The 23,079-nt window shown below is 39.5% G+C and overlaps 1 protein-coding gene and 1 pseudogene across 1 annotated transcript; both read left to right on the top strand.

Moving 5' to 3' along the window:
• The first annotated feature begins 1,097 nt into the window (after positions 1 to 1,097).
• LOC137288730 (uncharacterized) lies at positions 1,098 to 11,706 on the top strand (annotated as a pseudogene).
• A 2,362-nt stretch (positions 11,707 to 14,068) lies between these two features.
• Positions 14,069 to 22,587, top strand: LOC137286822 (dynein heavy chain-like). The gene is made up of 3 exons (XM_067819227.1): positions 14,069 to 14,141; positions 21,126 to 21,218; positions 21,695 to 22,587. The coding sequence occupies exons 1-3, from the start codon at positions 14,069 to 14,071 to the stop codon at positions 22,585 to 22,587; spliced, it is 1,059 nt and encodes a 352-aa protein (XP_067675328.1).
• The last annotated feature ends 492 nt before the right edge of the window (positions 22,588 to 23,079 follow it).

The raw sequence follows: 23,079 nt of genomic DNA, 5'->3' as shown, positions 1-23,079 counted from the left end.
CCTTAAATACTGTGACCCAATTACAACTACCGCAATAATAATTAATAACAACTCAAATAACAGAAAATACACTCTCGTAACAATGAAGTATATATATATATATATCTCACCCTCTCTCTCTCTCTCTCTCTTTCTCTGTGTGTGTGTATTCTTTCAAAATGCACATATATGAAACGAAAATAAAATATATGCCTGTCAGTATATATTTGTCTGCCTACCAACACACACAGCCTCTACCTCACCCCACACACCGCCACCACACTACGCACCCACACCACGCACGCACATACACGCGCATAACCGCTGAAGCAGAACAGTATCTTGACAGAGCAGTCATCCTGATATAATTAAATAACATAGCCGCCTTCTCAGTAATCACATCCTTTTTTGTGTAAGACTTCTTTTGAGAAACTGATATCATTCGTAATACTATTAAGTTTAAATACACACTTTCACAGACTTATACACACTTATTCCATTACAAACTAAAAACTTATCTTCCTTAGAAATGTCACATATATTGGCATTGCGTAATCGAGTTGGCAGGAGAAGCAGCTGGGTAACTCCATATGAATCAATCATCAGAAATGTGAACGAGTCTCTTGGAAACTGAAAGGAAAGTGTAACTGCTTAACATGATACTATTTTGACCACATTTTTCCAAATCGCTACTACTGACGTTTTCCGAGGAAAGTATACCACTCCTTGTTATATCGCATTAACACAACAACTGTGGTAGAATCTACCGATGTTACACTTTCCCCTTCCTTTTAGACTTCGGTATCAATATTATGGGCTGTACTGTGTATCTCTCAACTCACGGAAATATTTCCGGGGAAGCTGCAAAGGTTACAGTGTTTTGAATTTAAAGTACATTTAACGAAGCCAGCAATTGTGACAATGCATCAACTGTGTCTATGAGACACTCATCATAAATGAAGAGCGTGTATCATGTAATGGACAGAGGGGTAGGAATAGCACAGATACAACAAGAGTCAACCATGGCATGACTGACCCATTTTACGTGTCTGGTCACGCATACACATCATGAGTGTGACCACTAGCAGCAATACACACCCAGACTCGCTGTCTCAAAGATGTCGTCAGCTCACGAATGGCCGTCAGTATCCTATTTCCACTTGCTCCCGAGAGTCTGCAAGTCTGAGAGTTCTGCACAAGTGTTCCCTGTTGCCGAGGTAACGGGTATTGCCACGGGTTGAAGAATGTCGTCTCTGATGAATGTCATCTCTCGGGTACACAGTTCGGCGTTAGTCTTTGTCCCCAACTTGAACAGCTTTGCAAAAAATATAAAACAGTGTTCACTTTCTTTGCCCATGAGTTCAGTGGGAAACGAGAACACGTGTGTGGCAGATTGCATGGTATGGTATTGACGATACAAGTGTTGTGTTCCAGGTGTGAAATATACACAGCACGTTTAATCACGAACTTTGGCCTAAACCATGTGGTCTTAGGTCCTAGGTCTGTCACCATCTGCCAGCATTTGAAACCCATTTTGAACATGCCTGACATTACAACCCAGAACTAGGTTGGGTCATACAGGTAGTGTTTCTCCTTATCTACCGACCCAAAAATTTATTATATAGATATAATATCAAAATCCGCCCGACCCATTTTTGTGATGATAAACAAGGATATTATTCAAGTATGTGGCCTTAACTCATTGGATAGAAATAGTAAACTCTCTTCAGAGTTGGGTTATTGCAAATATTCATGGTGATGGAGCTATCCCTAAAAGACGTAGCATTCTTATTAACATACTGTTTTATGCAACAAATACTCTGAAACAAAATGAATTGCGACGGTATTAAACACAATTCCAATTCCACCAGTCGGTTTTCACGGCATTCCACAGGGCCTCCCGCTGGAGTAACCCTCCTTTACTAAAGGGAATACGATATAATATGATAGAGTATATATATGTATCCAACCATAGGCAAACTGTAGCGCAAATGGGGTTGCGGAGCATAGAGAATATGACAAGTCTTCATATATGTGAGCGAGGCAACGTGCTTCGCTTGCTTCGGATCAAATGATATTTTTCATGTCAAAAATAAAATTTCACTACCATCAAAGGTACACTCCCATTTCCTCACTTGGCTGTGCTCTCACATTTCCTACCCAACGTTTAATAATTACTCACGTTAAGTATGTTTTATTCAACATTTTAAATACCACTCGTGGTATTCAGATCGTTCTTCGCCTCCATTAACCAGCTTCCGATATGTTCTTACTTCCTCATGAGGTGAATGAAACAATGGAGTACAGACAGCTATATATATGGACATGTTGTCAAATTGGACAAGTTGAGTTATTTCCCTTTGATGAATTCCACAATTGGCTAAGCTCACGTTTGTTCAACTGTTTATGTCAATATGTGTTTTTATTAGGGCCTTAATTTTTTTCATCGGCCCGTGAAATCTAAGGCAATGGGTCACAAAATATGTTTAGTAGCAAACGCACCAAAGTCTTGTTGTGAGAGAGAATCAACCATGCAGAATGTAAACACAGCGATTGGTCTGACAGTGGATGATGTAGATAAGACGTTGACGGGTTGCTGGCGATGTAACTCCAGTAAATATGAATGAGTGTGTGTCCCCCCGCAACACGGCAACCAGCCTTTTTATATATACTAGGTCATTTCACGAAAGTTCGGGCACTTGGGATTATCATCAACACTGTAGAATGCCCTCGAATCACTTTCCTACCCAGAGTTCCATGTGGCGAGCCAGCATAGTATATTATGCTAAGTCATCACTGTGCCGGAGTGTGACCTCGAATAAGTCTCCCGGAAGTAAACACATAGAAAACTAGGAGCAGATAAATCCCGGAAACCTAGAATCCTAAGAGTGTTGACCATTTATTAAACGAAATATGACCCATCATAATTATTATTCAAAACACAAGATGTTGTGAGCCAATAATAATTATTACTAAATTAATAACAAAAATATACAAAAAATACACACTCGTAACACCCTGAATAGACCCCAAAAGACCTTATATTTGATGACTGATGATATGTACATAACCCTAACCTTTCATTAGACAGAGGACACTCCAAATTGAAACGCATCTCAGATTGTTACCTCTTTCAAAATATACATAAAAGTAATTGTTAATGCTAAGTACATATTATATTATATGTAGTAATGTTCAGAATGTTAAACCGGGCATGTATCAATGTATTGTTTGGTAATATATAGACGTCGGATGATACGTTGGATAGCCTTTCACCAGACGGACCCCCATGCTCACTAAAAAGTGATTATTTCCTAAACTATTTGACCAATTTTTCATGGAATCTTGCATGTGTCTTGCATATACCATTCGGGAACACTATCGATGACGTCATTAATTAACTGAGACCTAATTAGGGTTCAATTTAAACTATTCGTCCAGTGTTCGTAAACTTTGTATGCAACTCACTATTAAGCCCCGAGAAGGGTCAAGTTTGAAAAAGTCCGTTCCCTATACTACTTGTGGACACTGAACCCGACAGTCGTGGCTTTGTCAGAAGTGGGACCCTCATGACAAGAGGTTCAGATCTCTGAAGGTCAATTTAGAAACTTGTCTTACTCGTACCTGCTGTAGAATAAGTTGATTATCTGTTTATTTCGTGTAGAAAGTGTTGTCAAGACCAGTTATAGGTATTTTGCATTATTTTATTGTTTTGTTTTAAACTCCCTAAGTGTGGTTTACGGGCTTTGTGTGTTAATGCTAAATACAAACTATTTTATATGCAGTAAAGTTCACAATGTGAACTTTAGGGAATTTAGGGTTCTATTCCAGCTTAAATGTCGTAACTTGTCGTAAATGTAATCAATAAATACATAGCCTCGCTTTCAATATCTATGATCACATAACCTAATCATTGCATAAAAACTTCATGCAAAGGCTGATTCACTGTGCTACACACATGGTTACTTAGAGGTCTGCAAACCTCTCTGTATGGCAACACAAATGTGAGTTCGTTTCATCAGATATGGCATACTTTATATGACATTTGAATAGCATATGTTGTAGGAATTATCATTTGGAATATTTTGACCTTTATTATTGTGTAATTTGATACAGAAGTGTTATTAAAGCTTGCTACTGAAATGTATTGCCTGGCAGTCTTCAAGCGTTGCATGTAACAAGTTTGAAGTGTTGGATATGATTGTCTTGAAATCCTATATTTGAAAATTCAGAAAAGTTATATTAAATGCTGAAATTATTGCATTAGTTAAAAGAATCATTTTGTTTAGTTTCTTAAACTCCATCAATGTATTAGTTATGTCAGCGATAATTGTGAACAAGTAACGAAAAGTATTTCCATAAATCCATGTCTATGCGAGTGTTTAGACTTGAGTTCTTGTATCTACAGTAATAAAATACTGCATATCTTTCAAATTAGACTTGCGTTCTTGTATCTACAGTAGTAAAATACTGCATATCTTTCAAATTAGACTTGCGTTCTTGTATCTACCGTAATAAAATACTGCATATCTTTCAAATTAGACTTGCGTTCTTGTATCTACAGTAATAAAATACTGCATATCTTTCAAATTAGACTTGAGTTCTTGTATCTACAGTAATAAAATACTGCACATCTTTCAAATTAGACTTGCGTTCTTGTATCTACAGTAATAAAATACTGCATATCTTTCAAATTAGACTTGCGTTCTTGTATCTACAGTAATAAAATACTGCATATCTTTCAAATTAGACTTGCGTTCTTGTATCTACAGTAATAAAATACTGCACATCTTTCAAATTAGACTTGCGTTCTTGTATCTACAGTAATAAAATACTGCATATCGTTCAAATTAGACTTGCGTTCTTGTATCTACAGTAATAAAATACTGCATATCTTTCAAAATAGACTCGAGTTCTTGTATCTACAGTAATAAAATACTGCATATCTTTCAAATTAGACTTGCGTTCTTGTATTTACAGTAATAAAATACTGCACATCTTTCAAATTAGACTTGCGTTCTTGTATCTACAGTAATAAAATACTGCACATCTTTCAAATTAGACTTGCGTTCTTGTATCTACAGTAATAAAATACTGCATATCTTTCAAATTAGACTTGCGTTCTTGTATCTACAGTAATAAAATACTGCATATCTTTCAAATTAGACTTGCGTTCTTGTATCTACAGTAATAAAATACTGCATATCTTTCAAATTAGACTTGCGTTCTTGTATCTACAGTAATAAAATACTGCATATCTTTCAAATTAGACTTGCGTTCTTGTATCTACAGTAATAAAATACTGCACATCTTTCAAATTAGACTTGCGTTCTTGTATCTACAGTAATAAAATACTGCATATCGTTCAAATTAGACTTGCGTTCTTGTATCTACAGTAATAAAATACTGCATATCTTTCAAAATAGACTCGAGTTCTTGTATCTACAGTAATAAAATACTGCATATCTTTCAAATTAGACTTGCGTTCTTGTATTTACAGTAATAAAATACTGCACATCTTTCAAATTAGACTTGCGTTCTTGTATCTACAGTAATAAAATACTGCACATCTTTCAAATTAGACTTGCGTTCTTGTATCTACAGTAATAAAATACTGCATATCTTTCAAATTAGACTTGCGTTCTTGTATCTACAGTAATAAAATACTGCATATCTTTCAAATTAGACTTGCGTTCTTGTATCTACAGTAATAAAATACTGCATATCTTTCAAATTAGACTTGCGTTCTTGTATTTACAGTAATAAAATACTGCACATCTTTCAAATTAGACTTGCGTTCTTGTATCTACAGTAATAAAATACTGCACATCTTTCAAATTAGACTTGCGTTCTTGTATCTACAGTAATAAAATACTGCATATCTTTCAAATTAGACTTGCGTTCTTGTATCTACAGTAATAAAATACTGCATATCTTTCAAATTAGACTTGCGTTCTTGTATCTACAGTAATAAAATACTGCATATCTTTCAAATTAGACTTGTGTTCTTGTATCTACAGTAATAAAATACTGCATATCTTTCAAATTAGACTTGCGTTCTTGTATCTACAGTAATACAATACTGCATATCTTTCAAAATAGACTCGAGTTCTTGTATCTACAGTAATAAAATACTGCATATCTTTCAAATTAGACTTGCGTTCTTGTATTTACAGTAATAAAATACTGCACATCTTTCAAATTAGACTTGCGTTCTTGTATCTACAGTAATAAAATACTGCACGTCTTTCAAATTAGACTTGCGTTCTTGTATCTACAGTAATAAAATACTGCATATCTTTCAAATTAGACTTGCGTTCTTGTATCTACAGTAATAAAATACTGCATATCTTTCAAATTAGACTTGCGTTCTTGTATCTACAGTAATAAAATACTGCATATCGTTCAAATTAGACTTGCGTTCTTGTATCTACAGTAATAAAATACTGCATATCTTTCAAATTAGACTTGCGTTCTTGTATCTACAGTAATAAAATACTGCATATCTTTCAAATTAGACTTGCGTTCTTGTATTTACAGTAATAAAATACTGCACATCTTTCAAATTAGACTTGCGTTCTTGTATCTACAGTAATAAAATACTGCACATCTTTCAAATTAGACTTGCGTTCTTGTATCTACAGTAATAAAATACTGCATATCTTTCAAATTAGACTTGCGTTCTTGTATCTACAGTAATAAAATACTGCATATCTTTCAAATTAGACTTGCGTTCTTGTATCTACAGTAATAAAATACTGCATATCTTTCAAATTAGACTTGCGTTCTTGTATCTACAGGAATAAAATACTGCATATCTTTCAAATTAGACTTGCGTTCTTGTATCTACAGTAATAAAATACTGCACATCTTTCAAATTAGACTTGCGTTCTTGTATCTACAGTAATAAAATACTGCACATCTTTCAAATTAGACTTGCGTTCTTGTATCTACAGTAATAAAATGCTGCATATCGTTCAAATTAGACTTGAGTTCTTGTATCTACAGTAATAAAATACTGCATATCTTTCAAATAGTATTTGTGGGTATATAAAAAAAAAAAAATACTTCAAGTGTGTCAAACTCAAAATAAAAACTGGGAAAAGGGAGCTGTGTGTCACGTGTTAATAATAAACAGGTGTCATGTTGTATTGTTTATTTAATGACATCTTTCGACCATACCAGGATTAACTTATAGGTCACATACAACCGAAAAAAGGACAAACAAAATTGACACACATAATTATCACTTGTTTCTGACATATAATATACATTGCTGGTTGTGAGAAATCAAGTAAACAAAATTATAAGCGTACAGTCGCATATCAAAAGTGCAATATTTTGGACTTGAGTTCACTTCGCTCGAAACGAAGCACCCGGGAGACAGAACCCGGTCAGAGCAGGTGGATGTAACTTTTATTAGCTGGATCATTTGCCGATACGCAGACAGCTGATTGTGTGTATATAGAGATGATCTGTCTGACTGGCACTTCAGAAGTATGGTGAGTAATAAGAAAGTTAGATTTTATTATTGACAACAACTTCTATTATTCTATAAGATGCGACGTTTCGGCATGGAATCATATATCGCTGTCAAGCAAAAGTAATAACGGTATGGAATCATATACCGTTGTCAAGCAAAAGTAATAAGGGTATGAGAATCATATACCGTTGTCAAGCAAAAGTAATAAGGGTATGAGAGTCAAATACTGTTGTCAAGCAAGAGTAATAACGGCATGAGAATCAAATACCGTTGTCAAGCTAACGTAATAACGGTATGAGAATCCATACCAATACGTCGCATCTTACACCCACAAATAATGTTTATAGAGATGCTGGGTTTCGTAAATACATGCTCTCTGTTTTTCCGTTCGATCCAATCAATCAATGCATGTTTGCGTTTCGATCGCGTTACTATCAACGCTGGTTTTGTTTGTTTTTATTATTATTATTATTTTAAAATATACATACTCAACTGATCACAGCTTATTTAAATCACAATGCCCTAAAGCACGTATTTCTTTCTAGATTTAAAAACTCCAATATATTTGTCTGAAGAAACAACAAATTGACATTGTGTACGGCTTAGAAATTGGTGACGCAATGACCGCTCTACTCACTAGGGAATGTATCCCTAGTTCTACTCCACATTACATGGTGTATTACTTAATAATATTATTTATAACAGATACGTCCACCGTTGATAATACCGGTGCTGTGTCCGATTGGTGAACACTCTTGTACCACCCACAAGGTATGTGTACATGTGTATTTTATATATGTGCTGTACATGTATATAGTATCATTACGCAATGAATGACGAATCCTATGTACGTTATTATTATAACTAATGCGTAATTATGTATTATTATCTACCCTAAATGTATGTATTATCATTATGATATGAGTAATGATGTAGTAGTTGATGAATGATTCTAATGTTCTTGATGTGTAATAAGCAACTTTATTCATACTTTGAGTTACTGCATTGTCCTTGGTATTTATCCCTATGTATTTATCCGTGCATGGAATTATATGTTTCTTGTATGAATTATGTGTGATGTATTACTATCTTATTGTATTCATTGTTACAGAGTGTCGTTTACCAATCATATTCTCCAGGCGGGAATAAACAGCCTCACAATCAGCTGAGTGTTGGTAGTTGTTTTACCCCACATTGACCCTGCTACATTTGAAGCACCCAGTGAGGAATGTTTCGGGTATGGATGAACTGGGCAGCGCCATGTAACACGCTGGGACACTGGACACTTGAGATCTGTGCTTACGTCATTATCCGATGATGAGCAGTGATATGACACTGTGACCTTGACATTCTCAGAGAGCCTGTGACTCTTTTGTGACACTTTATGTGTATGGTGATTTATGTTTTCATGTTCATGTATTTGGATTAAGGATTTCATGGACACCTCACATGAGTTATATTATATATAGCCTGTGTGTAATATATACCTGGTGTAATGTTCATGTAATATATATTCATTGTTCACCTTAATTCATTGTGTAATTTAACTCTTAATCCTTTTGCTTAATATCCACAAGTGATTTACGTTTATATAACTCAGGTTACGTAATTACTGCCGGCTTATACATTCGGTGTGTTATCTCAATCATTGGTACCAACTCTTCGAGCTTATCATGTAATTATTTTTGTGGATTTATACTTGTAGTTAATTTCATTTAAGATTTTGATTAGCATAGTGTAATGTAATAGCACATAGCATTTCATTCATTCTCATAGGTATTGTTTGTGGTTTACCTTAGGTCATTTGTGTTTAGTGTAGTTAGCATTTGCCCCATATCTTATGTAGAGTAGTATTCACTAGAGTTCGTTTCCGCGTTTTCCTTCCACATCCGTGGCACCTATACATTCTCTAAGTTCATAATGTAGAACATAGTTAGTGTGTACGTGTGTGTGTTTGGTTCAGTATCCTACTCTATCCTTCCTCTCTTGCTAACCAAATAAAATAATAGTAATTTATCATCGGTTAAGTATAAATAAATCTTTAGTTAAACTTGTGATCATTTTCTGACTGTTGACAACAGAGTGTACTTAGGCTTTGCACATTGCACCATTTACTACTCTCATTTCCTACTACCCCTAGCCCTTGTATTGCCCTTCAGTATTGCCATTATTTTACGTCTCGGTTTCAGTGCAAGTTAAATTTTATACTTTCAAGTCTGCATTTCACTGTAAAACTTCTGGTTGTTTATTCTCTCATCAATCGCCTCCATATGGAAGGTATTTTTCCCTAGCGCTACGTCACTGTCTTTACTTGTTGCAGTATCATTTCACAAATCATGTGATTATATTGTCTCACTTCACATGCCGAGGTTACTCCACTTTCCTGACCATTCTGCGCTGATTGTCTGGTTTATACCACTTTAATCCGTACCTGCAAGTCAGGATAAACAAGGGTAGATTAACCAAAGGTTGTCACCACCCACATTAAGTATCCTTTGTCAAGTTAATTCATTCTTGGACTCATTGCATCGTTGTATTTTGCACTGCTTCGTTCTCTTCTCTTAAATCATGGAGTGTAAGAAGGAGGAACTTAGTGGTATAATTGAAATTGAGTTATTCCACAGGCTCTGACTACAACCCAAGATTGCTAAGCTGGAGGATTTGGAGACGTGGATACAGGACATGGCGGAGCAAGAGGGACCACTAAAACTTAGCCACTTTTCTGCTCCTCCTGAGCCAGTAGGTGATGAACCACATGTTACAGCCAAGTCACAAGCCACAGTCTCAGCCTCAGCCTCAGCCTCAGCCTCAGCCTCAGCCTCAGCCTCAGTCTCAGCCTCAACCTCAGCCTCAGCCTCAGCCTCAGCCTCAGCCTCAGCCTCAGCCTCAGCCTCAGCCAACCCACCATATCCCACGCTACCTACGTTCAGTGGTGATTCACATGGAAAGGAGGCAACCTTTGACTTATGGACTTATGAAGTGGACAGCCGTCAACGGTCGTCTGTCTAGAGTGCTGCTGTACTGGAGCAAGCCATCAGACATTCTCTGAAGGGAGAAGCCGCTCATGTTGCCATGTGCCTAGGACCTAAGGCAACCATTCAGGATCTACTGAGGAAGTTGAAGAGCATTTACGGGACTGTACAGAGGAAGGAAGCCCTCGTGGCCCATTTTTATAGGGCCTCTCAGAGAGATGAGGAGGATGTTGCTTCGTGGTGATGCCGCTTGGAACACTTGCTGTCAAAGGTCACCGAGCATCATGATATTTCACCACTGCAACAAGATGAAATGTTGAGGAATATGTTGTGGAGTGGGCTGTGGAGATCCCTTATGTCTGTATCAGGCCACAAGTTTCATTCTGTTTCTTCCTTTGACGAGCTACGAATCGCACTCACGGAGATTCAGTATGAGCTGAGGCAGGGAAGAGAACCGACACCCTCGTCACGGAAACAGTGGGCTACAGCAAAGATGGCTACTCCATTTGAGGCAATCACCAAGTCAGACCTGGAGATGCTTACTACAGCGACACAGTAACTACGCTCAGAGGTCACCGAGATCAAGGAAAGGCAACAGCGGTCAGCACATGTATTCCAGCATCAAACCAGTTTCCTTCCTCAGACACAGGGGTATGGACCATGACACAAGCGAAGAGGACAAGGAAGAGGAACAGATTACGGACATAGTCAGCAAAACTGCCTCCTTTAGGGTATGGACCAGCAGATAACAACTCTTCTTCAGGAGCGTATAGATATCGAGTGCCACCAGGACATCAATGTGCCCTAGCTCTGACACAAATTCAGAGACCTCCAGTTTGAACACCACTGCCTCCAGGGCCACAAGGTACTTTTACTAGCTCAGGAACACACGACTATGAACAGGATCAGTCAGGAAATTACTCCAATACACCTCAAAGGAGACAGAATGAAGTTGTGTGTTACAGGTGTGGCTACACTGGACACACAGCAATAATGCCGTGCACGGTTGGATCACCTGCAACACCCTTTAAACTGGCAAGGGCCTATGGGAAGGGGTTACCACTAGGTTCTTTACAAGGCCCCAACAGGATACCAGAAGGACTTGGAGGACATGCTAATGAAGCAGAGGTTCTCATTGATAGTAAACCAGTGCAAACTCTTCTGGATACAGGAACCACTGTATCAATTACATCAGAAGGATATTATCAGGAGCATCTCAAGCATATACCTCTGGAACCACTAGGAGCCATTCTGGACATTGAATGTGCGTGAGGTGAAGCACTACCATATAAGGGATTCGTGAAAGCTGAACTGTTTTTACCTGGCTGGAGGAAACGACAATGAAACCCTCTCATGCCTATTCTTAGTTGTCCCCATCACAAGGTATAGTGTTTGTATTCCAGTTCTGCTAGGTACCAACATCATTGCCTCTAGATGTAGACAGAATCATGGAATCAAGTACCTACAGAAAGCTATACTTATACGCCATGGTACTTAACCTTGAATGGAACAAGAATAGACTAGGACTTGTCAAGAGTGCCGAAGACAGGAATGTCATCATACCTTCAAACAGCAAAGTCACCATCAAGGGTCAGCTCAACAAGGGACTTAGAGCTCCAAGATATACTGCACTCCTATATCCTATCCTATCCTCACCCTATCTCACCTGAGGTTGACATAGCTCCCACTATCATCACCGATGACAGAGATAACCATGACTCATGTGTTCAACATCACTACGAGGAACATTGTTGCTGCACCGAGGACCATTTTATGTGAGCTTCAGCCAGTCACTCTACAGGATCCACCCACTGGTCAACCCATGGATAGTCAGTCACTGTTGGACCAGATAGAGCTTGAGGAGAAGGACTTAACACCAGAACAGATGGAGCAGGGCCTTGATGTCATACTGAAGTTCAAAGACATATTTGCCAAGCACAGAAGGGCATTCCACAGCTGTCAAACACAGAATTGAATTAAATGTTGAGCAACCCTTCAAGCAGCGCTACAGACATATTCCGCCAGGCATGTTTGAAGAAGTCAGATCTCATCTTCATCAACTCTTGTCAGCTGGAGTTATTCGGAATTCACATAGAACATGGACATCCAACATTGTATTAACATGCAAGAAAGATGGAAAACTATGTGCATGCACTGATTTTCGCGATTTTAATCAGAGGACCATTAAGGACGCGTAGGTCATTCCAAGGGTAGAAGATCTGTTAGAATGACTTGATGGAAATCGATAATTTTCCGTGTTGGATATGAAGTCTGGCTACCATCAGGTTGAAATTGAAGAAAGCCATAAAGAGCGGACAGCCTTCACTGTAGGAAGTCTTAGATTTTATGAATTCAACATAATGCCTTTCCACCTATCCAATGCACCCACCACATATCAGCGATTAATGGAACAGTGCTTCGAAGGACTCCATCTCAATATCTGTCTGATATACCTTGATGATGTGATCATTTTCTCCATGACCCACAAGGAGCATCTCAAGCGTTTGGAACTTGTTCTCCAAAGACTAATGAATTGCAGATTGAAACTGGCACCCAAGAAATGCAAGTTTTTCAAACGTCGAGTCAAATATGTTGGCTACATCGTATCAGAAGACAACATAGAAGCAGATCCAGACAAAATTGAGAAGATTGCTAACTGGCCAACTCCATCTAATCCAGAGGAGGTAAGAAGATTCCTAGGATTTGCTGGTTATTCCTGCAAGTTTGTTAAGGACTTCTCGAAGATTGCTAGGCCTCTATCTCAGCTCATGCCCCAGGATAAGAAATCCAAGAAGTGTACCCCAAACATGAAGGAATGGCGATGGGAGACGGAGCAAGAGAGATCATTCCAGGAACTCAAGACACGGCTTACTAGCCCTCCCATTCTTGGAAATGCTGATCACTCCAGACCCTTTGAGTTGCTCCATCATAACGGAACTATTCTGCTCACAAAGAGGACTTTCTGTGTTTAAAGTGGGCGATAACGGAAGAATTCCATGACTACCTCTATGGCCACAGCTTCACAGTGATGACAGACAACAATACTCTGACATATGTACTTACCACAGCCAAGTTGGACGCCACAGCACACCGCTGGTTAGCCTCCTTATCGGATTATAACTTCACCATCCACTACAGATCAGGCAAGGCTAACACAGACGCAGACATCTTGTCAAGGCTGCCAAAGAAGGAAGAATTGGATAAGGTGAATCTGGAATCTATTAAGGCTATCTGTGACGGTGTCCAAGTTCCAAGCTTACTTGAGAGTCTCAATACGTCTGCGTCAGAAGTCACGGGAGAGGAAGACATCAGTGATGAGAGTTGTCAGGCAAAGGATCAAGAACTTGGAATCATCACTGATCATCTAAAGAATAGAATCAAGCCAGACAGGACCAAGTTCACTGGACCTCCAGGTGTGACCAGGCTGCTCAAGCATTTCCATCATCTCGAGTTGAAACGAGGAGTCCTTTATCGTGTAGTCAAGACAGCAGATGAAACGCAGGAGCAACTTGTTCTTCCATCAAGATGCCGTCCAACCGTCCTCAGGAGTCTACATGATAACATCGGCCACCCAGTGAGAAACAGGACCTTATCGCTCATCAAGGAAAGGTTTTACTGGCCAGGGTGACTAAAGATGTTGAAGAACATGTTCAGCATTGTGTTCAGTGTTCAGGGGGAAAACGCCAACAGGAGGAAGAGCACCACTTGTCAGCATCCAGACATCACAGCCACTAGAACTTGTCTGTATGGAATTCCTTACTCTTGAACCATCTAAAGGAGGACATGAACATGTGCTTTAAGTCATGGATCATTTCACGCGCTATGCCCAGGCATACCCTACCAGGAACATGACGGCAAGAACAACAGCAGAAGTGTTTTTCAACAATTTTTCTGATCCATTATGAGATTCCTCAACACATTCATTCGGACCAAGGAGCTGATTTCACGAGCAAGTTAATGCAAGAGTTATGTTCCTCGTTATAGATCAAGCAGTCCAGAATGACTCCATATCACCCCATGGGAGAGGGAATGTACGAGCGTTTCAACAGGACGTTGTGTAATATGCTCGGGACCCTCCAAATGGACAGCAAGAAGAACAGGAAAGCCCACGTTGGACCTGTAGTAGATGTGTAAAACCGCACAAGGCTTGAGTGAACTGGATTTGCTCCGTTATTTTTTATGTATGGTCATCATCCCCACTTGCCTGTTAATATCGCCTGTTGATATGCAATATTACTTTAATTAAATGAACACTAACCTTGATCTTACAGCGTCAGTCTCAACTGTCTTTAGGTGGCAAAGATTCAGTGCTGAATGAGTTTGATTGTGCAGGGCATTAGTGAGACCAATCAACTGAGAAGCGTAATGGTTTGGGCAATTATTCGGTGTGATTATTCGGCTCTAAAGCGTAACCCTTAACCTGCCTAATAATAATGGTACAAAAACAAAACTAGATTCTACTGTTACGAGTGTGTGATTTTTAAAAAATCTTAATAGTAGTAGCAGGGATAATCTGTGTAGCCTCCCTGGCTATAGTTATCATGGGTCACAAAGCTTAAAGCTTTGAGTGTGTGTTTGGGCTCGCACCTCGCATCATGAATGGCAATTACTAGTATTTTTAGCGGCACGCCTTTTGAGATAGCACGTTAGAGTGACCAGCCATTGACTGGCTTGTTTGTTTTGACTAAGGGTGATGGTACTCGATGGTGGTGTTTTTTGTTTTCGCGGATAATGACGCAACTTACTAGAATGCTTGATAACTGTGCACATACAAAGGATGATTGTTGAGTTATGTGACGAGACGTACACGGTTTATACACAGCTGTTTACCTACCCGAGAACCGCGATGCGGTCCTATACAGTCAAGACATGCTGTAGCCGAAAGCCGCGATGACTTGATCCTGCATCGCGATGCATCGCGATAAAACATTGATGTGGGAGACAGTAGTCTTGACTGTATAGGACCGCATCGCGGCTCTCGGCTAGAAATGAATGAACCTGGAATGCGATGCAGGGTTTGACTGTATAGGACCTCCTGGCTACTGTCTACCATATCAATGTTTTATAACCGACTGTGCTTGCCTACTCAACTGGTGTCATTGTTTACAACCTTCAGTCTATATCTGGTCTCACCTGGAATGTCAAGAATCAGGTGAGTAAATATGTCAGATTTGTGAATCAGTTGTTCATGGGTTAATCAATATACTGTTGAATATTTTAGACTTCTTTGTGGTCCATTTTACTGGTTCAAGGAGGAATTTTAAACCTCTTTACACGGCAATTATTAAAGGGGCACTGATGCGGAGCAATTTCCGTGGACTGGTGTAAACTTTTGTTATTGTTTTTCTCCCGTGAGTACCCGGATGATATCCCAGAATTCGTGACTGGTTCGTGACCTCTGCTGCGCATTCCGTAAGCGCAATTGATAGTTTAATTATAGACAGATCAACCTAGGTGAAGTCATTTTTACTTCATAACAAATGTATGATGAAAACAAATGAAACACTTTGAAGGTTAATCATCTGCCAGTGGTAGAAATGGTAAAAAAACTTTTAGGACGGAAAAATAATGAAGCCAATGTACATCTCTATATTAAACCCTAATTAGTTTATTGTCATATTTGTATGATTCTGAAAATTAATAAAAGAACACACGATCTGCTTATACTCATAGTAAATTTCTAACATAACAGCAACATTTATACATTGTGTAGATTGCCAATGTGGATCCTATTTCACACACATACGCGATCTAGTGTGTGTTTTCTGTCATACAGATTCTGCTGAATGCTACAACAAATAAATTAAAACAAAATGCAAATAATGAATGTAAAACAGACTAATTTTATAGCAACAATGTCAGGCTACTACCTTGTTCAGGAACGTATCCATCAATATCCACGTAAAAGAAATGGTATTCCATTCATCTGCAGTTGGTAAATAATCCTGCTCTGTGTCGCGTGTCTTACACAACTGTCTAAAGCAACACATCGTTTCACGTCATTCGTTGGTGAAAACCTGATAAACCTCTCACTGGTCACCCAAGATAGCACACCTGGCAACTAATTGTATGATGTCCGCTATTCTAAGTAATTTAGTTAACCAATAAAGAGCAATCACTCAATCAACGCAAGGGTGGTTAATTCTTTGAAGGGAGGATGTTGTTTTTACAATCGCACTTTACGACAGGGTGTAGTCATCTACACACACTGCCTTTTGACAAAAGTAATTAATCAATCAGTGTGTTATCGGTTAATCTTTTGATCGATGTTTGTTTTTGTAACTCAGCTGATAAACCCTCTTGCATCACTTACATGCACATATTACATAACATACAATAAATTTGCCGTTACAGACCTCAATTTATACTGTTGAGTATTTACTCCAGACAGGAGAAATGCCAAATGGGAACCTTTGTTGAGTAACCAAAGTGGTGTTACTACTTATTATACCTGTTATGAATTCATTAATTGACCATCCAGAGAATGATGACAAATAACACGTGTAGGTTTACACCATCAAACGCGAGTTACAGCAAGGAAGATGTAATCTCTGTGTCGCTTGCAGCCTGAAAACACTTATGGGCCGAAAGTGTTTTGAGGATACCAACGGAATTTCGTTACATAAGTAATACATACAGGCATTTGCTGTGTACTTGGGTAAATAGGTGAAATAAGGGTTTTTTTATTTACGTAAGAAAATTTTCAGATTTCTCTACCAAAGGCAAAGTCATCGTTTATTGTTTACAAATTCAAATAAATCAACTATGTGTTTTTATTATCATAGGGTGCTGAGGGTGCGGGTTCGAATCCCGGATGGGACTCAACCGAAAAAAGTACTAGAATTTGTACTTTACTAAGAAAGTGAAATCCCAAATATGACATATGTTGCATTTGACCACTTTCTAAATGGCATCGTGTAATCATAGGATAAAATTGACTAACTATACCATCCAAGCATCATATTTTCATGTAACATGAGTAAATATCGAGGTTAAAGACAGAAATAGGATCAAATTGAGTAACTATACCATCCAAGCATCCGAAAAAAACTACACTGCTGGGATATTTTGTTACGATCAGACAAGGAATACCATGGATATTTTTAAATAATGGCATATGATGGGCATCCTGACTCTTTTGGGTGAAGAAATTCTGCTAATATGGACAGGAGCCCAGTTCCTTTGTCCATCACGGTTGAAGGAGCGGGCGCTGACCAATTTGCAGTTTGGTTCCGTAATTAGACCGTTGGCGAGAAACACTATTCGCTCCGCATCAGTGCCCCTTTAAGCGTAACACAAGTCTACATCTTGACATTCGTGTTGTGTGTAGTTGAAGAATCTAATGTTTAAGAAGAGGTAGACAAAATAATTTTCCTGAAATGTAAAAAATGATTTAAAATGTGAAATATTTGAGTTCTTTTAACTCATGTGCAATGGTCACGGTTTAAAGGGGCACTGATGCGGAGAGATTTCCGTGGACTGGTGTAAACTTTTGTTATTGTTTTTCTCCCGTGAGTACCCTGGTGATATCCCAGAATTCGTGACTGGTTCGTGACCTCTACTGCGCAGTCCATATGCGCAATTGAGAGTTTAATTATAGACAGATCAACTAAAGTGAAGTCATTTTTACTTCATAACAAATGTATTATGAAAACAAATGAAACACTTTGAAGGTTAATCATCTGCCAGTGGTAGAAATGGTCAAAAACTATTAGGACGGACAGATAACGAGGCCAGTGTACGTCTCTATATTTTGTCTCACGACCCTAATTAGTTTATTGTCATATTTGTATGAATTTGAAGATTAATGAAAGAACACACGGTCTGCTTATACTGATAGCAAATTTCTAACATGACTATAACATTTAAACATTGTATAGACTGCCAATGTGGATCCTGTTTCACACACATACGCGATCTGGTGTGTTTTCTTTCATAGAGATTCTGCTGAATGTTGCAACAATTAAGTTAAAACCAAATGCAAATAATGAATTTAAAACAGACTACTACCTTGTTAAGGAATGTATCCATCAATATCCGCATAAAAGAACGATGTTCCATTCATCTGAAGCTGGTAAATAATCCTGCTCTATGTTGTGTTTCTTACAACTGTCTAATTTGCGAACACATCGTTTCGCGTCTGTCACTTTGGTGAAAACCTGACAAACCTCTCATTGGTCACCCAAGATAGCACACCTGGCAACTAATTTTATGATGTCTGCCATTCTAAGTAATTTAGTTAACCTATAATGAGCAATCAATCAATCAACGCAATGGTGTTGAATTCTTTGAAGGGAGGATGTTGTTTTCACACTCACACCTTAAGACAGGATGTAGTTAATATAGATCAGTACATCTACACACACTGCCTTTTGACAAATCCGCTGTAGTAGATACAAGTAATTAATCAATCAGTGTGTTATCGGTTAATCCTTTGATCAATGTTTGTTTGGATAACTCAGCTGATAAACCCTCTTGCATCACTTACATGCACATATTACATAACATACAATACATCTGCCACAACAGACCTTGATTTATAATGATGAGTATTTACTCCAGACAGGAGAAATGCCAAATGGGAACCTTTCTTGAGTAACCTGAGTGGTGTTACCACTAATTATACCAGTTATAAACTCATTAACTGACGATCAAGAGAATGATGACAAATAACACGTGTAGGTTTAGACCATCAAACAGCAAGGAAGATGTAATCTCTGTGTCGCATGCAGCCTGAAAGCACTTATGGGCTGAAAGTGTTCTGAGGATACCAACGGAACTTCGATACATGAGAAAAACATACAGGTATTTGCTGTGTAGTTGGGTAAATAGGTGTAATCAGTTTTTTACGTAAGAAAATTTTCAGATTTCTCTACCAATACTAAAGTCATTGTTTTAAGCTTATAAATTCAAATAAATCAACTGCGTGTTTTTATGATCATAGATAATAAGCCTGGGTAGCTACCATAGCTACCAAAATTTACGTATGATATTTGCTATCACAGCTGGGCTAACACTCAGAACAAATGGCTTGCTACGTGTATGTAGACATCATATTTTCACATGACATGACTATATATCGAAGTGAAAAAACAGAAATAGGATCAAACTGGATCAGTCACTATACCATCCAGCCATCCGAAAAAGACTACACTGCTGGGATATTTTGTTACTTTGTTATTTTGTTATTTTTTAATAATGTCATATGAAGGGCATCCGGCCTCCTGACTGTTTAGGTGAAGAAATGCTGCTAATGTGGACTGGAGCCCAGTCCCTTTGTCCATCACGGTCGAGGGAGCGGGTGCTGACCAATTTGCAGTTTGGTTTCGTAATTAGGCAGTTGGCGAGAAACATTATTCGCTCCGCATCAGTGCCCCTTTAAATATGTATGATACAGGCCATGTTCACTATTTTGTGTATGCCTTATAGATGCACACTTAATATAACTAGGTGTTGGATATTTACACTTCTAAGTATTAAAAGAATTTTACTTCTGGGATTTTATGAAGCATGGAACATAAACCAATTAAAAATTTTCTTTTCAGTTTATGGTATTGGCCAATGAAAACATAAGGATTTGATTTTATGAGAGGGGAAAATCAATTTGTTTTTGTTATTCGCAAATCAAGAATAAAATTGGTCAGATCCAAGAAAGAAAGTAGCAAAACCTGTGAAAACAGAAAATCAATCAATATATTACTGTACTTCTGGGCGTAGATTTTTGAAGCTCTCTTAGCACTAAGATACTTGTAACTGCCTTACAATAACATTAACTTATGACTATCTTAGTGCTAAGGAGAGCTAAAAAATCTGGGCCCTCTACTTGGTAGAACAAGATACAATGATTTTCAGTTGCACAGATTGTTGAATCAGAGGAGCCAGTGCTGCCCATGTCTGTCAGGGTGTCCCTGACCACCCTGCATGAATATTTGCACCCCTGGTAAACTGAACTTCAGAATGTTGGCCACACATTGAAACAAAACGTCCAGGTCAAATTATGAATGGATCATTTTACCATGCCTCATTTGACGACCACTATATACATATTGGAAAGTCATTCAGAAGCATATAACATTTCTCTTGCCACAATCAGTATGACATAGCATAGGTAATCTATGTCATATAAACAGCACAATATATATATAGTCATTAGTTTCCCCATGGTGTTAACCTAGATATCTGATGGTCATCAGTCGTCCTGCTTTCCCCCCTCCATTGCCTCACTGTGCTAGGGCACAGGAAACATGATAACATGTATCAACACTGGAAACATGAATAGGAAGGATGGATAGGATGTGCATGACTAATAGAAATTAGCACACACTACATAACTGCTGATAGTGTAATTGTGAAGTAGAGTATTGTCGTGTGTTTGGCGATGTTTGTTTCACTGTTTTCAACAGCTTTATAGCAGAATTTATGCTGAGATATTCATGAGACATATCAGTCCAAGACATACTGAGTCAGAGAGACTATTTGGTAGCAGCCTCCAGACCTGCCTGCATGGTGAATTTAACATATTTTAGGCCCTATTGCGTTTATGTCAAATTTCTGTACATTTTGAAACATGACAGGACAAGGTGGATGAGCTGTCTAAAGTACTGTGCTAGTAAGTGAGCAGTGCCTTGATTGATCCTCACATGTGACTGGGTGTAAAAACTACCATTACTTGGAGGTACCATTACTTGCAGACTCCTTCACTGTTGTCACAACCCTTGCTGGGCAGTACACAACCCCTACTGGGCAGTACACAACCCCTACTGGGCAGTACAGAACCCTTACTGGTCAGTACACAACCCTTACTGGGCAGTACACAACCCTTACTGGTCAGTACACAACCCTTACTGGTCAGTACACAACCCTTACTGGTCAGTACAGAACCCTTACTGGTCAGTACACAACCCCTACTGGTCAGTACACAACCCTTACTGGTCAGTACACAACCCTTACTGGTCAGTACACAACCCTTACTGGTCAGTACACAACCCTTACTGGTCAGTACACAACCCTTACTGGTCAGTACACAACCCCTACTGGGCAGTACACAACCCTTACTGGTCAGTACACAACCCTTACTGGTCAGTACACAACCCCTACTGGGCACACAACCCCTACTGGGCACACAACCCTTACTGGGCAGTACACAACCCCTACTGGTCAGTACACAACCCCTACTGGTCAGTACACAACCCCTACTGGGCACACAACCCCTACTGGGCACACAACCCCTACTGGGCAGTACACAACCCTTACTGGTCAGTACACAACCCCTACTGGGCAGTACACAACCCTTACTGGTCAGTACACAACCCCTACTGGTCAGTACACAGCCCCTACTGGGCACACAACCCTTACTGGGCAGTACACAACCCTTACTGGTCAGTACACAACCCCTACTGGGCAGTACACAACCCTTACTGGTCAGTACACAACCCCTACTGGTCAGTACACAACCCCTACTGGGCACACAACCCTTACTGGGAAGTACACAACCCTTACTGGTCAGTACACAACCCCTACTGGGCAGTACACAACCCTTACTGGTCAGTACACAACCCCTACTGGTCAGTACACAACCCCTACTGGGCACACAACCCTTACTGGGCAGTACACAACCCTTACTGGTCAGTACACAACCCCTACTGGGCACACAACCCTTACTGGTCAGTACACAACCCTTACTGGGCACACAACCCTTACTGGTCAGTACACAACCCTTACTGGTCAGTACAGAACCCCTACTGGGCAGTACACAACCCCTACTGGTCAGTACACAATCCCTACTGGGCAGTACACAACCCTTACTGGGCAGTACACAACCCTTACTGGTCAGTACACAACCCCTACTGGGCACACAACCCTTACTGGTCAGTACACAACCCTTACTGGGCACACAACCCTTACTGGTCAGTACACAACCCTTACTGGTCAGTACAGAACCCCTACTGGGCAGTACACAACCCCTACTGGTCAGTACACAACCCCTACTGGGCACACAACCCTTACTGGGCAGTACACAACCCTTACTGGTCAGTACACAGCCCCTACTGGGCAGTACACAACCCCTACTGGTCAGTACACAACCCTTACTGGGCACACAACCCTTACTGGTCAGTACACAACCCTTACTGGTCAGTACAGAACCCCTACTGAGCAGTACACAACCCCTACTGGTCAGTACACAACCCCTACTGGGCACACAACCCTTACTGGGCAGTACACAACCCTTACTGGTCAGTACACAACCCCTACTGGGCACACAACCCCTACTGGGCAGTACACAACCCCTACTGGGCAGTACACAACCCCTACTGGGCAGTACACAATTCCTACTGGGCAGTACACAACCCTTACTTGGAAGTACACAACCCTTACTGGGCAGTACACAACCCCTACTGGGCAGTACACAATCCCTACTGGGCAGTACACAACCCTTTCTGGGCAGTACACAACCCCTACTGGGCAGTACACAACCCTTAGTGGGCAGTACACAACCCCTACTGGGCAGTACACAACCCTTACTGGGCAGTACACAACCCTTACTGGGCAGTACACAACCCCTACTGGGCAGTACACAATCCCTACTGGGCAGTACACAACCCTACTGGGCAGTACACAACCCCTACTGGGCAGTACACAACCCTT

Source organism: Haliotis asinina, chromosome 1 (genome assembly GCF_037392515.1).
Source record: "Haliotis asinina isolate JCU_RB_2024 chromosome 1, JCU_Hal_asi_v2, whole genome shotgun sequence".
Taxonomy (NCBI): domain Eukaryota; kingdom Metazoa; phylum Mollusca; class Gastropoda; order Lepetellida; family Haliotidae; genus Haliotis; species Haliotis asinina.
This window is presented reverse-complemented; position numbering and strand designations above follow the sequence as displayed.

What these genes read in the sequence shown, in the direction of transcription:
- LOC137286822 (XM_067819227.1), top strand. Translation starts at nt 14,069, where the DNA reads ATGTTGAAGAACATGTTCAGCATTGTGTTCAGTGTTCAGGGGGAAAAC. An exon ending in CAGGAGGAAGAGCACCACTT is followed by an intron (nt 14,142 to 21,125) that starts GTCAGCATCCAG and finishes CATTACTTGCAG; the next exon opens with ACTCCTTCACTGTTGTCACA. An exon ending in GCAGTACAGAACCCTTACTG is followed by an intron (nt 21,219 to 21,694) that starts GTCAGTACACAA and finishes CTTACTGGTCAG; the next exon opens with TACACAACCCCTACTGGGCA.